Here is an 18,134-nt window from a genome sequence, read left to right as displayed (position 1 = left end):
GGACAGACACATCAGGGAACTGAGGGCCTTACTGAGTGGTGGTCTTTAAAGCAAATGCTGGCCAACAACAAAAGAACCAGCTGGCCACTTCCAAGTACCAGCCCCTTTTGTGGTGCTCTGCTCAGGGCACCCTGGCTCCACCTTTCCCGGATGTCAGAGGGGCCTGGTCACCCACCCAGCTGCTTGCTCCATAAAGCAGCAGTTGGGCAACTGCATAAGTGTAGTAATAGTCTCAGAACTGTTGTCAGGACCTCAGGCTGGTAGGGCTGTGAGGGCTTGGGAGGGGGGTCTTCCATGAGGCACTGCTAGCAACAAAGCAGGGACCGTGGATAGGCTGAACTGACCCATGGAAAGGACGAGAGAATGAGTCATGGATCTCAGTGGCTTTGAATCCTTTCCCAAGGACTGACTAGCATTCTCTAGTTGCAGCAAATCCAACCTCCTGGTAAGCGTGTGTTACTCAGGGTCCTGAAGCATTCAAGTTATGAACATTCCTGCCTCCCTCTATGGGCAGGAAAGAAGAGTTTACAGAGTTAGCATGGAAAAGAGAACCAGAGAACTCAAAAGAAGGTCAGAGAAGGAAGCACTGAGTTGTCATTCATTACCTAGAGACACTGATGTTTTTCTTGGGATGCCGTGGGAGAATATTTCTACTCCTTCCAACCTTAATGGATATGTAATCAATGCATCTGCTGACTGGGGCCAGGAGGGTCTCCTGGCTGACAGGAGCCCGAGAACAGATGAGGAAACAAGCTTGTTGCTGGACTTCCTTCCCTCTTGGTGCCTGGTGGCAATTCACGATCCCCATCCCAACCCTGGAAAGGTTCCCAGGGCCCCTGAGTCTTTGGGCAGCAGAGCTGAGGAGGGGCCTTGCAACATTTCTGCTCAACTTGCTTTTGCCATGGGTGGCCATAGCAGTCTGCCTGGCAAGATTACCTGCTGAGTTGTGCAGTCCAGGTTGGGCCTAGCTCATCCCATGCTGGAGGGATCTAGAGGCCTTGATTCCAGATCTGTCAGTGACTGCTGTCTGCAGTCAGTTAGCCAGGTGGGCTTGCCTCCGCCATGTCTCAACCGTGAGCATCCAAAGGGCTGTGGGATCAAGGCCTCTGGATCTCTCTGGCATGAGATCAGTTGGTCCCAACCAACTCTGCAACTGAGGGGGGTCACCTGCCCAGGCAACCAGCAGCCTAGTGGGGATGAGGGCTTAGTCTTTGGCTCAGATTCTGAATTTGGTATCTGGCAAGGATGGGCTAGGTCAGAGGGGAGGTGGGGCTGGTTGTCTCCCTGGGAATAAAAGAGGTTGTCCAGGTAGCCTCGTTTGTTCTAGTTTCCAGAGAATCTGGTGAAAATTAGCTTTTAAGTCTATCTGGGGAGGCCCATGTGGGCACCTGGTCTTGTTCCTAAGGCTCTAGGACCCTCTTAGCCATAGAAATAGGACTATGGAAGTGATGGGTTAGCACAGAATGCTAGCCAGACATGAAAATTGAAGCCAGTGGTCCATTAGGCTGCCACTATCTCCCCAGGGAAGGTCTTCATGAACCTGAGGCTCTGCCCCAGCCTGAACTAGGGCTGCTTGTCCAATACCTGCAAACATGTCTTCCCCAAACACAAGGGAGTGGAACAGATACTGTTTGGAGAGGAAAGGCCAGCCCCAATTAGACCCATCTCTCCCCACTTAAAGCTGGCTGTTCCAGGAGAAGGACATGAGCAGGTTGTGGCTACTGTCAACAGAGACTCTTATTTATCTGTCCAAAATCCTAGGGTTAAAGTCTGGTTTCCTGCATTAACACGCAGCTGTTTACTCTAGCCTTTGCCAGAATGACCCATCCACTTACTATCTCCACCATGAGTTAATCCACTAAACTCCAGGCTGCCTTTAGCTGTTCTGTGAATTCCTTGGGCATATCTAATTAGGTATACATTTCTCTGAGGCCTTGCTCTGTGACTTAGACATCTCCAGGTATTTCCAGGGAATGAATCTGGCTAGATGCTTGGAATGCATCCCTGGGGTTTCTCCCTTTGCAGAGCAGTCTAGTTGGAAGATATGTGCAAGCAAACAAGGCTAAGAAACATCCAAAAACAGTCCCTGTTGGTCTGGGCTCAGGAAGGCTTCCTGGAAGATGCAAAGCATAAACTGAATTTTGGGGGATGAGGAGGGCAGAGAAGTGAAGAAAGAGGAAGGGTTGTCATTAGCCTGTCATAATAGCAACAGTGGCCTTCTATGTGGCTTTAAGATTTGCAAAATGCCTTCTGCAGAGAGAAAGCACTTCTGTTCCCACCCAAAGGAGCCTGGGAGCTCTTTCCAGTTTACTCTGGAGCACCCATATGTCCCCATCATGAAAAAATGAAAGCTCCAACCCAACAATGGGGAGGGAGAGAGAGTCTTTGTTCTACACTGGCTTCCAGCAGGGCATAGACCCACTGCTGGGACCCTCCCAGGGTGTGTGACCTGTCACAGCTCGGCTGTCACTGAAGTTCCTCTTGGCTTAGCTGACACCAGTCGCGCATCATCGCAATAGTGCTGAGGTGGCCTTGTTAGCTGGGCAAGCTGCAGATGTCCCTGGGAGGGCAGGGGGTGGGAGACCCGACTTAGGAGTGGCAAATACTCACTGAATCAGTACACACGTGATGATGAGGCCAGCCAGGGCCACAATGGAGACCACCACTAAGGCAGTGATGGCCTGCTTCTTCTGGCTGGAGGCCACCACAGCCAGGAGGTCCGCGTGCTCACAGCGCGCTCCGACGTACCCAGAATGGCAGCTGGAAAAGAAAGGGACATCAGCACAGTCTTCTGGCAGAAGGTCTTGTTCCCACAACTCCCCAGGGAAGGCTGGGCTGCAGGAACCCAAAGCCCTAGCGAAAGCCCAAAGGGACCCCTCCAAGTCAGTAAAATCACTCCCACTTCCATGCACAGGCACCTCTTGCTGAGAGAAGGAAGGATAACTAATCAGCTTTATCACGTGTGGATGAAAGGTGCTGTAGAAGCACTTCATTATTATTGTTACTGAGCCAGCTCTTGGGGAAATAAAGGAGGCAGCAAATGTGTTTATGACACCGAATTCATTTATCATAAAAATCCAGGTTATTTTAAAACCAAATCTGTGTATTCAGAGTTTCCAATGATAAACTTATGAAAACACATTAAACCAGGAGGAGATAGGCTGTGGCTTGCTTTACCTTCTTCAAGTTTAATTAGTTCTATAAGCATTTACCTGGTGGCTCAGCGCATGGGGCATGTACTGCAGTGGGGTCTAGCACCACTAACTGGTAATTGTAGGACCTGAGAAGCCCCTGAGCTCCTGTGAACCCTAGTCCTCATTTCTAACAATACCTGGTCTCCTTCCACCAGAGGATTAGTAAGGGCTGAAAGAGGTCATGTTCGTGAGCTGCGTGTAGCCTTCAAAGGGCAATGCCAATATGAGCTGCTGTTGTTACTGGTGTTGCTACTATTCAGAAGCGCGTTGGCATCAATCATTTCAGTAACAGCCATCTATGTGCTGAAGCTGAAGGCTGATGTGACTTCTTCCATCTCACTCCAGCCCCCACTCCATTCTGAGGCAGGCATAGTGGTTCTCACATGACTCCCTAGGACATGTTCTAGCCATAAGGAAGTGATGCCCATTTCTGATGCAGGCATTTCCCACCCCCTTTGTTTGGGGTGACTTTAATTGTGACGAAAATGTTTGATCACCACTGCCTTCTCAGGTGGGGAAACTTCCTCCCCACAGGGGGCTTCCCATAGGAGCAGCCTTGCCCCAAACATCACTTACTGTGTTTAAAGTTTTGTTCTGCCCCCACCCCCCCAGACATGGCAATGATAGCCAAACTTCTTTTTTTTTTTTTTAAAGAATCTACCTTTTGATGAAGTAGCCAGCCTGTCACATTCACTTTTACATTAAAAGGCCTTTGAGGAACAAGGAAAAATGAAAGGGATTAAGAGTCCTGGTGTGCCTTCTATGTGCCAGAGCAGCCCCAGGGCATTGCATTTGTGGTTCCCCTAAACCTCTGCTCCTGAGCAGCCAGACCCCAGATGCCAGCAGGGTACTTGGAGCCACAGGGTAAATGCAGCAATCCTCGAATAACAGAATGCAATACCGTTGTTGTTTCGTTATAATGCTGTTTCATTATAATCTTGTTTTGTTAAAATGTTTCATTATAATGTTGATGAGATGCTATAGGAACAGTAACTCTTGCTTTTACCAATTAGCCTATGATAAAACTGGTTCCCTTTTAAGTAATTTTGTGTAAATTCCCAGAGCCTATCTATGAAGACGTTAAGTTGAGGATTTACTATACAGTATATTCTCCTGGAGCATAAGTCTTGCTCAATGTTAACAAATATTTAATCGTTTTAATGTTAAAGGAACAGGTACCACATGGGTTTAAGATTTATGGCAAACAGATACTGAAAAAACTTCTGCTTAATGCTACAACCTAGGATACCAGAGCATACAAGCTTCTGTCTTTAACACCACTTAATGGAAAAGTCTTTCACTGGCGTTCTTTATCCCAAAGCAGTTGTTATGTACTTCATACAAAGGTATTTTTTAGTTTGAATTCAGGCACCTGCTTTTCTGTTAAGAGCTATTTTATATTTAGCATATCTTTTCTCATTTAATCCTTGCACAGAAAAATCAAGTCATTTGGCTGCCAGGGAAGAGAGAGAAATTCATACCCAGGACTGCTGACCCCAGGGTCCGGGTTCTCGCTCACACTCCAGGCTGCTTCCCTTGCACACTCAATGAGTTGGAATAAGAATGTTATACACGTTAGGCTCTTGATCAAATCTAGCTTTTGGTTCAGCCACCGATCTTGATAGGGTAAAAGAGGTTTGAGGTTTTAGGTTCGATTAGAGTGCAAAGAGTTTGCAGGGCTTGGTAAGTAAGGAAGCTGAAGGTCAACTAGGATGAAAAATGCCATGCAGGGTCCTCTACAGACCTGAGGGGAAGAGAGCAGACCCCAGAGGAGAAATAGAGCAAAAGAGGAGAGATCTCTGGCAAGAAGACTCTTCTTGAAAAAGGATCTGGATCACAGAATTCTGAATAAGGACCCTGGCTCTCACAGACTTGGGCTGGGATGGAGAAGACTGAGGGGCTATGGGACAGGGGCAGATTTTGTTTTTGTTTGGTTTTAATAACAAAATTATGTGAAGGCAAGGGTCAAGAACCAGTTGACCCTGTAGGTTGAAAACCCACCCCTTCCCACTAGGTGGAAGCTGTCAGTGGACGGGACTAGAGTTTGAGAGGCAATAAGCAGCAGGCGTAGGTGACTCATAAATCTAAGCCGTTGGTGTCTGAAGAAAACTCTGCAGAGGGTTACTTCTCCAGCAATGCTCAAAGTTTTGACCTTGCACCCAAATGGCTCCCACTTGAGTTTTGGGCTTTCTCTATTTGGTATCTGACACCCTCTCTCTGCAGGGCCCTAACCCACCCCCTCCACTTTATCACCCATCACCAAGGTTCCAGTTAACCCAAGCTGTCTCCCCTCCCCACTAGCCCAATGTCAAATAAATTCATGCCCAGCATACAGGCACTCAGAACACACTGGCCTAATGAATAAATGACTACCCTTTACTTGACCATCTCAACTCCTGTTACCTTCTCTGCCTAGAATATTATTCCTCACTCTCCTCCTCAGACTCCATCTCAAAGACCATATTCTATAAAAATGTGTAAGTTACAGACCCACTCATTGGCCCCGTCGTCCATCTACTCGGTGTTCTACAGCTCTTTCCATGGATCTCCCCAAACTCTCTTCCTCTTCTGAACGTCTTCAGGGCTATGCCCACCTCTCTGACTGCCCTTGCACCAGCCTCACTGTAGGTCAGCTTCCATGCTCCTGTGGGCAAGACCTATCTCTACAAAAACTGGTGAGCCACTGAGCAGAGTAGGCTGGGGAGCCTGGGCTTTGAGGTAAAGTGTTAGATTTCTAACCAGGAGCTGCAGCTGAGCCAACTAGACTTCTTGTAGACAGTGTTAGTGCTGCTGCCTCCTGGAGAAGGGTAGTGTGATGAGGATTTACACAAATATTTGTGAAAGGGCCAGGTTATAGGAGGGTGAGTTTGAAATGTTCCCATTCTAACCTGCAGGCCCTGGGAGAGACAGATTCTGACACCTCCATAGCCACTTGGTTCTGAAAACCCTAAGAATTAACAAATCAATGCTGGGACTCTGAGAAATCCCATTTAAATAAAAGAGTGGCAGCCAGGTGCTAATTACAGCACCTACTATTTATGAAAGGCACTGTGCTAAACTCCTACATGAGTTACCTCTTTTAATCCCAACAATCACAGTGCATGTGAGGTCAGGGCTGTTTTTACCTTGTCTTACAGATTAGGAAATGGGAGCTTCTAGAGGTTTAAATACTAATGCTCTCAACCATGAAGGTTACCTTTCTGGGGTAATGCAAACTGGTTTGGGTGATACTTTGGGACAGCGATTCAATGACAAACTCACAAACCTCATAGCAAAAAGAAAGACGGGCTGCTTTGCTGACTGCCCCATCAAGAGATCGCCCTGCTATGGGTGTGGCAGGTGGCAAAGATGCCCCAGTGCTGTCTTAACTCACTGAGAAAGACAACCTCCTGGGCTGGGTCACAATCTGCTGACTTTCCATGTTCTTCCTATTAGAGGAACATTCCCCATTTGTGTACACTGGGTCCTTTACAACCAGCCCAGCCTCAGAACTGCCCCCGGCAGCAGTCTTGCCTTTTAGGCAAGTCTTCGTGTTAAGAAGAATGCCTCTGTCACCTTAGTGTCACAGCTGAAAATACAGCTGACCTTTGAACAATATGGGTTTGAACTATGCGGGTCCACTTACATTTGAATTTTTTTCAATAAATACCTGTATTTTTTTGATCCCTGGTTGGGAGTCCACAGATGTGGAGGGCTGACCATAGGCACTGATATATGGCATTTTATATGGGGCTTGAGCATCCACAGGACTTTGTATCTTCAAGGGGACGCATCCCCTGTGGATACCAAGAGGCAACTACACGTTTGGGGAATCAAAAGTTATAATTGGATTTTGGACTCTTGGAGTTTGGGCGTTGGTGCCTCTACCCCCCACATTGATCAAAGGTCAGCTGTACTCAAATTTAGTCATACTGAATTAGGAAGCCCAACATATTTCTGAATGGAAACTTTCCCAGTGAGGCTCAGGAGGCACCTGGGCTGCTGCCTAATAGGTGAGATCCAGGTCATGCCCTAGATGAGCTCCGAGAACAGGGAATCTTAGTCCCAAGCAGCCTAGCTGCAGCTGTGAGGCAGGACAGCTTGTGGTCCAGGTGCTTGGGCTTTCCCCCAAGACCACCCAGATCAAAATCACTCTGAAAATGAGGACTGGGTGTTTTAAAGAAAAGGCTAAAGGGAATTCTCATGAAGGCAAAGTTGACAGCCACCATGTAGGGTTTACCAGTGATATCAACTCTGGCTGCCTATTGGAATCGCCTAGGAAGATTGAAAAGAAATTCTGATACCCAGGTCATGCCCTAGACTGACTAAATCAGAATCTCTGGGCGTTAGACCTGAGCATTAGTATTTTTAAAAATCCCAGATGATTCTACTGGGAAGCCAGAATTAAGAAGCACAATTTGTACTTTCTGGCCTTGGGGTGTAGGGAGATCCTTTCTCCACTCCAATCATTGATAATAATGGAGATGTGTCCCAGTTGCTTCTCATGATACGGGAAAAAGAAACTTTGATACTTTCTTTTTAACATCCCAAGCTTCTACTAATATTAGACTTAATTATGCTGATTATTTTAGGTATAAGTTACACAAGAAAGGGAAGAGTCACCTCACCTGGTCACAAGTGAATTGCACTTGGCTCAGCTGCCGTCCTCTCCTTTACCTCAGGTAGGCACTGGTTCCCACCTGGCTGCACATTAGAATTACCTGGGAAGCTTTGGAAAATGCCAGGGTCAAGGTCATACCCTGGGAGACGACGATCTCATTTCTCTGGGCACCTAGGTAATTCTAATGTGCAGTCAGGCCTGAGATCCACAAAGGCAGAACTATCGTTTAAGTGCACAAAATCAAGGGCCAACAATTCAAAATCTACCACTTCTCCTTTTCCTTTCTCCTCCTTTTCTCCTTCCCATTCTCTTTCTGGGCATTTCCCAGGTGCTGGCTGTAAAATGTGCCCCCTCATATCAAAGGCAAGAGAAACAGAAGATGTTGCACCCTGTTTAAGAAAGAAATCTGAACAAAACAGGAGTTATTTTATCTATCACAAAGGGGAATGGGAAATATATAAGACCGAACTTTCAAAAAATATCATTCGACCATTCAATTTCATCTGTCTAGAAGGGGTTTTGCCAAACATGAGGTTCTGGAATGCTGTTTTGTCTTCATGATGCTGAATATGAGGCTCTGGAATCACATTCAGGCTATTTTCCCAAAATATGAACCAAAAGGAAAGATGTGCCTAAGAAAGAAAATGTAGCACAGGAGCCTGAGGAGGAGGTCTGACCTGCAAAAGGAGCCATCCTGGCTGGAGATAAAAGGCCATATGCTCTAGCCAGGGGGGTCCCTGAGGCCTTTTCATTTTTGTTACTGATTAAATCTGGAGGTTGCTTTGGTGCTTTTCTTAGGAACAAACTTTGTGACTGTTGGTATGTTTTAAGAAGAATTAAATGATCTGTGATAACGCCTTTTGCTTCAAGGTCTAGTCCTGTCCAGTTGCTCAGTTTTCCCTTACGTCCCTTTTGAACCTGGCTTTTAGCAACATTTTTAAATTTTAAAAAAATATAATAATGTATGTAGAACTGTGTTTTTAAAAAAATTTTTTTAAGAAAAAATTTTACCAACTAGAAAAGGAATGTTTCTAAGCAAATTGTAAAGTACATAAATTATAATAAACAGAAAAAAAAAAGAAAGCCACATTGTTGCGTACCCTACCTCCTCAAATGGCAGTCTGATTGATGTTTCCTTCCACACTATTTCTAGTTTTTAACATAGTTAAGATATGGGGTTTTCCCCCACAATTGTATATGAATTTCTCATTTAACATCTCTTTGCCATTTTACTATGTCATTAGAAAACTTTGCAAAAGCCATTTAAAATGGTTGTACATGGTTTGTTTCACCGAACCCTTACCATTTCGGCTGATCTAATTTTGAGATAATGCTAGGTGATTATCTTTGTGTGCACATCTGTTTGCATTTGAGATTATTTCTCAGAATAGGATCTCACAAGTGGGCACGATATGGTACAGACTTTGGAGCCAAATTGGCACGGGTTCAAATCTCATTCCCCGCTTAATGTCTGTGTGACTTTGAGCAAATTACTTAACCTCTCTGTGCCACTGATTCTGCAACTTTAAAACGTGATGGTAATAAAACTTAGCTCACAGAGTTGTTATGAATCCTAAATGTGTTAATATCTTGTGATGTGCCTGACACAAAGGAAGTGCTAAAAATGTAAATAAAAGGATGGGGGCATTCTTAAGGCTCTAGAGAGACACTGTCTTCATAAACAATGATGTACTCTCCGGCAGGAGGTTAATGCTCTGATTTTTAGCCAAGTCTTTTGGCATAGGTCCCAAAATAAAGGTTTTAATATAGAGGCCAAGGACCAAGTTGACCAACGGCCAAGGGCCTTGGAAATATGTTTCTACCAACTTGCCTTTTAATATGGAGAAAACTCACAGGGCTGGGGTAGGAGTGGGCCCCTGAGCCCAAGGACACCTGTATTGGACTCACCTATTCTTGGCCTCTTAAGAATTGAATTTGCCAAGTCCTATAGCCTCTCTGCTACTGGGGCTGGGGGAGGAGTGGGCTGAATGGAGTCAGGGCTCCTTTGCAGCTCTCATCCGGAGACTTATGGGAGTCCCAGGTTCCACGGTCTACCAGACTTCCACTGCTTCTTTCAGCAGACCCTTACCAGTCCTTCAGCCATGGTGATGGTAACAATGAGCTGATCACAATGGGGACGGTGCTGATGACAACTGCTCTTACTCTCTGTTGGGAACTGGGCTTGAATGTCCTCCAGTGCCGTCTAATAGAACTTTGTGATGATGGAAATTGTTTATATTTATGCTGTCTAATACAGAAGCCACGAGCCACTTAGAGGTATTGTGTATTTCAAATATAGTAGTGAGACCGAGAAACTGAATTTTAATGAATTAAATGAATTAATTTAAATAGCCCTGCCTGTCTGGTAGCTCTCGTCTTGAACAGCAACAGCTCTACATGCATTATGGTCCCTGGGTCCTCATTACAATCCTACGAAGTACTAGCGTCCCCATTTTATAAACAAAGAAACTGAGGCTTAACGGGGCTAAGTCACCTGTTAAGATGAAAAGACTCAGGTCCATCTGACCTCCAGATCTGTGCCTTTTACTGCTGCATTATCCTGCCTAGTATGTGACCCTCAGTATCTGCTTCTCGTGGGGGAAGAGAGAAAGGGAATGAGGACATGTACTTTCTCCAGACATGTGGATGGTGGTGATGTCATAACTTCTTAACCCCGGGGCCCTACCACCTGCTGGTTGTTGAGGTGAGAGGAGACCTACATTAAGTAGCTCAAGCTCCAACAAGCAAACCTGTCTATCCTAATCTCTTGGGAGGTGTGTCCCTGGTCATGCAGGCAGCCCGCCGGCACGCCGACAGCGGTCCCTTCTCTCTGATTTGACTCTGTTCAGACCTCATCGGAATGTCCTGTGGCCAGGGCCATGTGGAATGTTTTCCTTGGCTGGCAGTAATTTGTTTTCACACTTTGCTGTGGGAAAGTTAAGTCAGGGAGTTCAGTCACGGAGGAGCATTTTGGACAGGTGAGAAACTTCAAACTAGTTGCCACCGGCTGCCAACACTGGAACCCTTAAAACTCGTTGCTTGGGTGGCTTTCTTCAACTGTTTTCTTTTGTTTGAAGGCTTCTGCAGGCAGCAGACCAATAATGTGGAATCTGCCTCGGGGAAAACATGGTGTGTGAGTCCTAAGCTTGCATCTCTATGGCTTTACTGTCTTTGGAAATTCTTTTCCCATTTGTTTCCTGGTATAGCTGAGTACTAGCAGGGTTTTATTGAAGGGAGATGTAAAATACAAGCTAGGGTTCGTCTGTGGCATAAATGTTTAAGGACAGTTTTTACTACCTTGGCCTATCTGACTAGTTACCTGTTTTGACTTTTTTTCTTGACCTCATATTTTAGTGTGAGATGTCATTTCAGGTTTTCTGGGAATCTAAAGACTATGGTTCTTATGGAGAATAAAGCTTAAAGATAACAGGATTTTAGAAAGAGCGCTCCTTTTTGATACTATAATCTAGGGTCGCTGTGGGGCTTCTTTATGAGGCTGTGACAGACAAGGCCTTACCTCAGCGATGTCAGTTTTATTGGCCAGAATGTTTGTGTCAGCTCCCCAAAGCTGGGCGGGTCTTAAAAGCGGGGACAGAATGTTCTGCTTTCTTTGCACAGACTTTCTGGTCTAGTAGGAATTAATTAGAACGTTTTTCTAGGTACTATAAATACAGCAGGTATAAGGTATGGTCCTGTCCTCACTACACTTATAAGCTCATGGAGCAGCAGACGTGAGCAAAGTGGGCTGGTGTAAGCAGAACAGAGGAGGCAGCGGGATGACTGGGGACCAATATTGGCTTCAGTGTCGGAGAGCAGTGGAGAGAGGTGAAAACTGGAGCGGGCACGCTCTGTGTTCAAGAGAAGGTGGGCCTCTGCCTGGAGATGTGAAACCTGACGTCCAAAATGCTGACAACTAACTTACCACCCAAGAACAATGTGGATTTTCATTTACCTCCACACAAAACATGTCTGTGGGCTGAATGCCACCAAGATCCAGTGGGGGAAATAGAGGGACAGAGGTGGTAATTGCTTGCATGGCCGTGCTTCCCCACAGATGATCGGCTTTTCTAAACTGTAAAACTGTCTTGACTATGTCCATAGATCCTGGACTGGCCTCACAGGAAGGACTCCTTAGAGTCTTTGGTTAGGGCAGTGAGCTTGGGAATGACCCTGACCTTCTCTGGAGGAAGGTTTACCTCCAGGGAAAAGCTGCCAATACCTTCCCTGGAAACCAAAGAGCTTAGTGATTTGAGATGAACTTTGTGAGGTTGAAGTAGCGTGCTCTCTGGGGCAGTAGCTGAGAATGGATTTTGGGGTTGGAATTGATTGGACTGAATCCCTGCTCTTCCATTTACTAGCTCTGGGACTCTGGGCAAGTTGCTTAACTTCTCTGAGCTGGCTTCGTTTTCTCATTTACATAATAAGGGCGAGAATCCCTACTTGAGAGGGGAGCTGGAGCTGTGAGGACTCTGAGCCACATTATGTGGGGTGTTGGGGGCTGTGCCTGGCACAAAGCGACAGCTTTTACTGAGAGATTATTTCTAATAGTAATATTTATTATGTGAATGGAGGCGAGATCACCAGTTATCCTGATTATAGAAATGTAACGATGTGTATATGTGATGGTCAAGTGTCTCTGTGAGCCAAGAGCAGAGCTTGGGATCCCAGCTGACAAAGCTCCCCACAGCGATGGGGGGATTCGGCCACTGATGAGGTTATTGCTTTGGCTCATCTGCTGACCCAGGCTGGAGGATGCCAGCTCTCAGAAAGTTCACACCAGTCCCTGATCTGGTGGGGAAGTCCCCTGAGGAGAAAAAAGTGAGCTTTGGACACAATTTATCGGAACTCGGCAAAGACTTGTCATCTCTCTTCAAAGAGCACGGCTAGCGGCGGCCTTCTGAAGTCTCGGCCCTGGACACTGCTGGAGGGAAGACTGCCTTCTGCCTGCTGTACCGGGAGCTTTCCTGATATCTGGGCTGAGGCAACACTTCCATCAGGGCCAGTGTTTTTCTACAATGACCCAGCTACTAGCAAAAACAACCCATCAGTCCCCCAGGGGCCCTTATGTGTGTTTTAACAAGAATGATAATCATGAATAATGACTATTATCATTGTGCTTTGTATTTATGGGGTGAAGAGTGCTCTTAGCTCTGCAGACACGACCTGGGACCTTCACACAGTCCTTCCCCAAGGAGGAAGGTGGCCAGTGTGCCTCTCCAATTGAGGCTTGGAGGTGCCACAAGGGGCCTGCTCAGGCTCACACAGCCACACCTCAGGAAGAAGAAAGCCCTACTCACTACTGCCTCTGCCGGAGGGCCTCTTGGTCCCCAGTCTCTCCTGGGCTCCAGCCTTCGATATCCTTGAGCATTATGGTTAAGGTCTCAGTTGCAGGAGCCAGTCTGGATTTGAATGTAAACTCTGCTATGTAACCTGGGCATGACCTCTCTGTGCCTACTTCATGGGGTCATTTTGAGGATTATGAGTTAACATATGGACCGTGCTTTGAGCGGTGACTAACATGAAACAAAAGCTCAATAAATGCTAGTTTTTATTAATGGCGTTACTTACTGGTACTATTAGGTTGGACTACATGAAATTGCTGACTTTCAAGCATTTTTGACCCAAAGAATGGCAACTTCATATAGATGAGTGGTTCTTAGTGGGGGAAGGGGGTGATTCTGCCACACCCCATGGGACATCTGGCAATGTCTGGAGACATTTTATTATGACTGTGGGTGGTAGTGCTACTGGCATCTGGTGGGTTGAGGCCAGGGGTGCTGCTAACACCCTTCAGAGCACAGGACGGCTCCAACAACAAAGAATTATCTAGCCCCAAATGTCAATAGTGCCAGTGTTAAGTATAGGGCCACCTAATAGCTTTTTACTATGAACAGATTAATTTTCTTAAACATCGCTTTACAAAACCGACATGGCTCTCACTGCCTACAGAATAAAGGCTCACTTTCAACAAAAGCTCTGGCCTCTCTTTTGATTCCGATCTCATCTCCTCCCTGCCGTAGCTACACTGACCTGTAACAGCACGTCCCCGACACTCCAGGCCTGGAGTAACCTCTCTGCTCTCCCCACCAGCCAAACCACAACACCTGTTCCCAGAAGCTCTCTTCAGGGGCCTTTCTTCCCCAGTCTGGCTGACCATGGCTGGTGGCTCTTGACTAATGTGACTCCTGGGTCTCATTCCTGCAGATTCTGATTCAGGGGGTCGAGGTGGGGCTCAGTTATACTTTCAGAAGCCACAGGGGCTCACGCTCGGCCTGGTGTGGAAACCACTTTGCCCTGGCATGCATGCTTATTTCTAGGCTGTTCCTTGTTTTGTTATCACTATGTACACCAACTCTTTGTATGCACTTTCAGCTTTTTATTAGCTGCATGTAAAACTGCTACAGGGTAGAGACCTCATCTTAGAGACTCTGGCTACTCTAAGCATCCAATTGAGTGCCTTGCCCTCCAGAAATTTTAAGTATTAAACTCGAATTCAAGAACTAAACTTGAATCCAGGAATTTTCAGACTTTGCTGGACCCAACAGTCACCTGAGGTGCTTGTTAAAAATGCAGCCCCCCAGGCTACAGCCCCCCGTAGTTCTGCCTCAGTGACTCTGGGCAAGGGCCCTGGGACCTGGATTTTTCACTAGCTGAGTCTGAAGCAGGTATTCCTCAGCCTGCTGCTTGGATCCTCCAACATGTCAGGTGCCAGGAGTCTCAGGGGTTTCTGGCATGCCTTGTGGAGGTAAATCCTCTTTCAATTGGTTGTTGAGCCACCCCCAGCCCCAGAACCCCCAGACACCACGGGACACTTACACACATGCTGGCTTGTCCTCCTGCACCAAAAACCTGCAGGTTCCGTGGAAGCAAAACTGACTGTGAGAATCCGGGCAGTCATTAAAATAAGACACCACAGCTGCGGCCATGGGCGGGTCTGCTAGGGAGAGAAAAGACATTTGGCTCAGATCCATGGCACAGGAGAACACGCCTGCTGGCCCCCACCAGTCAGGAGGCGCGAAGCCCTGATGGCTGGATTTCTGGTCCCTCCTAGCATCCCCTCCGTAGTTCTCACTCACTTTCTACCGGAGACTCCTGCATTGGGTGCTTTCCAGCAGGACTTTATTTACTTATTTACCTTTGTAGGAAACAAAACCACCTCTGCAAAAGATTCCCTGAGTCAGAGATACCAGAGCAATTTTACTATTTAAAGCCTACTACTCCAAAGCGATTTTGCTTTCGCAAAGTGACAGTGACCATTTTTTAAAGATAGCTTTCACAAAAATCTGTTTTAAATGCAAGAAACCGGAAAAGAAGTACAAAAGAGTACTAGGTAACCATGAAACCGACGCTGAGGAGGAACAAGTAGTGATGCAAGAAGATGCTCATGATATGTTATTGTATGTGAAATAGGTACATTTCCAGCATGATCTGGATAGTATGATGCTACTTAAATGAACAAACAGAAATTTAGATATGAAGAAGTCTGGGAAGGATATACATGAAAATGGTAGCAGGGCTTCTCTGGGGTGGGCATGGCATGAGCATGTCATGAAGATGACTTAAGGCACAGAAGTCCACCTGGAGCAGCACAGACAGAACTGGGAAAGCTCCAAGGGGGCGGGAAAGAGAACGGAGCTGGGGGGCAGAGAGGAGTCCTACTCACAGCCCTGACACCTATAACTCTCAAGAGCTGGGGGTGTCAACAAACCGCTCAGGGTTTTTCTTCCTTGGCTTTCAGACAGAAATAGAAATAGCCAGCCGGGATCACTGTAAAGAACAACACACAAACAGGTCTGCTGACCAGCACAAAAGGCATCACTTTGGATTTATTAATTAGACTCCAATAGCCTTGTTTTGTCCAAATAACACTTGAGACACAGTAGGTAGCTATTTCAAGTTAGTACGACAGATACAGTTTCTATTGCTTCTTTCCAAAGGTTTTCTTATGTTTGTTTTGGGCGTTTGGGGAGTGGGTCTTTCTCAATTATCTTTTGGAAAAAAACATATTTTTGGAGTTTTAACTTTTTGAGAAAAGGCAGACCATTTCATATCGTGGGGTTCTAGACCACCAATGAATATTAAACTCATATTGCTGCTTCGCTATTCCTGAATTACTTCTAGAAGTGTCATAAGTTTGGAAATCTCATAATCCTAGTGGAAAAAGCAGAGCTAAAAATACGATAAAATCCTTGATGCGGAAGGCAAGAGAGCACTTAGTGGTTACGACCATGGACTTCGGAGGCAGACAGATATGGGTTTGAATCTTCCCTCTGCCACCTGGAGGAAGTACTTGAGCTTTTCCGGCCTGCTTCCACCTCTACAAGACAGGAAATCTATCTGCCTCATGGGTGGCTCTGAGGCTGAATAAGGCAAAACTTGATCAGTACTGTACTCAACAAACTGCTTCTTACATTTCACTCAGCTGTCCGTGCTGCTATTACTATCACGGATAATCCAAGATGCTAACGAACTCTCACATGTGATAAGACCATCATAGTATATAGTCTTCCTCTCCCTCCGTAAATTCAGTGCAGTGTGACTAAAAGTCCAAGTGTCTCCTTTAGTTCTTAATAGCGACTTTCACATGTGGCGACCAACAGGAAGCCCAAAGCCAGGTGGAGATGTCCACGTAGGGCTGCTGGCCGGCCTTCCTCCTGGTGACAGCGTATTCCTATCTGGCAGCAGCTTCCAAGACATGGGGTCCAACTGCCTTGGTTGATTAGTTACCTGTGAGTCCAGGCCTGGGTGGTTAATGAACAGGCTTGGTTATTTATTCGCTGACAGTGAACGCTGGAAGGGTCCGCTGTAGTTCACATAACTGGCTCCTCTGTGCTCACTAAATCTGTCAAGGAGCGAGCGTGGTAAGATGAAGGAGCTGGAGACTAGTGGATCTAATTTGATTTAGACCTTGAAAAAGGCTTTTGATAAGCTCCACAAAAGGCCATTTAGACAACCACCTCCAAGCAGTTAGAGGGAGTCCCTTGTCAGGGCTTAGAGCAGGGCTCCTCAAAGTGTGGTCTGTAGACCAGCAGCTTCACACCCCTGGAAGCTTGTTAGGAAGCCAAGTTCATGGGCCTCGCACCGGACCTACTGAATTAGGATCTTTGGGGTGGGGCCCAGAAATCTGTGTGACACGCTTTCCAGGCGAATTTTTAAAAGTCAGTTTTATTGAGATAGATTTCATACATAGTACCATTCGCCCTCCAGACAGTTCACTAATTTTTGAGATTCAGGCTTATATTACACAGGAAACAAAAGGTAGAGACAAAAGTCCCAGAGGGATCCCTTTTGGAGCTGATCATCTTCTAGCTCTTCAAATTCCTGTGTGACATTAAAGCCTGAAACATGCTGAGGTTCTTTTGTGGTAGCTGAGTCGGGTCAACAGCAATACACTGACAGAAAAACTCTGGGATCTGTCTTTTGTGAACACTATTGTACAAGACTGGTGAGGGATAGACTCAATGTCATGGTCTCATGTATTCATAGATATTTTGCCTCTTCTCATAAATGACTTGAAGAGGCTTTATAGAAACGGGTACCATAAAAAGAGGATGCAAATGGAAAAGGTGTGTGTGTGTGTGTGTGTGTCAGGGGGAGTGGGGAGTGGGGCGATGGGTGGGGAGGGAGAAGAGACATGCACAAACAGGAAGTGATAAAGAGAAGGAGAGAGGGACAGAAATACAGAAGGAGAGAGGAAGAGAGATGGAGAGAGGCAGAGAAGGGGAGGGAGAAGTGAGAGGATGAAACACAGAGAGACAGAGACAGACAACGAGAGAGGGATGGAGAGATCTGGGCAAAGGAAAATAAAGGTAGCGATAGAAAAGAACAAAGAAGTCAGGTATCAGGTTATAAACGAAGACATGCATCAGAAAGTCACGTGTGTGTGCTGAAGCTGAGTGGCAAATCCAGCTCTACGCTCCCTTGCAGTCTAAGCAAGAATGCACACAGTTCGTTAGATAGGCTCTTAAAGGTGTTTGTCTCAGATACCACTAGAATCAGCAAAGAAAACTCGCACTGCAGCATGGTCAGGCCAGACAGACAAGACCATTCCTACTGATGTTCCCAGGAGCTTCACCAAAGGGACTCTGGGGAAGGCTGAGGAGGGGGGAGAAGTGGGGTCACCACTTTCTGACTGTGCACTGTGTGCCAGGTGCTATTCTGATAGCACCTCACAAATCCAGGCAGAGTAGGTGGTCACAACAGGTGGAGGATTTGCTCAGTAACTTAGTTAAAAATGACCTTTACAAGGAAACCCCTAAATTCCCAGCATCTTCTCAGAGAATGAGTCTTTCAGCCTCCGTCTCTTTTCCCCTCCCGACTCTCCCTATTCTTTATCTTCT

The 18,134-nt window shown here is 46.3% G+C and overlaps 1 protein-coding gene across 2 annotated transcripts in view; it reads right to left on the bottom strand.

Annotated features, from left to right (window-relative positions):
• TGFA (transforming growth factor alpha) overlaps positions 1-18,134 on the bottom strand; it is a 93,129-nt gene that overhangs the window by 6,378 nt on the left and 68,617 nt on the right. Inside the window, exons 3-4 of one of the 2 annotated variants that reach the window (XM_006909509.3) lie at positions 14,611-14,731; positions 2,611-2,760 (exon numbers count right to left, since the gene is read on the bottom strand). In XM_006909509.3, coding sequence (XP_006909571.1) covers positions 2,611-2,760; positions 14,611-14,731 — 271 coding nt within the window. The remainder of the gene's footprint in view (positions 1-2,610; positions 2,761-14,610; positions 14,732-18,134) is intronic. The other variant, XM_015587640.2, reaches the window with a different exon arrangement.

The sequence above is a fragment of the Pteropus alecto genome, unplaced genomic scaffold (assembly GCF_000325575.1).
Source record: "Pteropus alecto unplaced genomic scaffold, ASM32557v1 scaffold131, whole genome shotgun sequence".
Taxonomy (NCBI): Eukaryota; Metazoa; Chordata; class Mammalia; order Chiroptera; family Pteropodidae; genus Pteropus; species Pteropus alecto.
The sequence above is the reverse complement of the archived record's forward strand: the minus strand, read 5'-3'. Positions and strand labels throughout refer to the sequence as shown.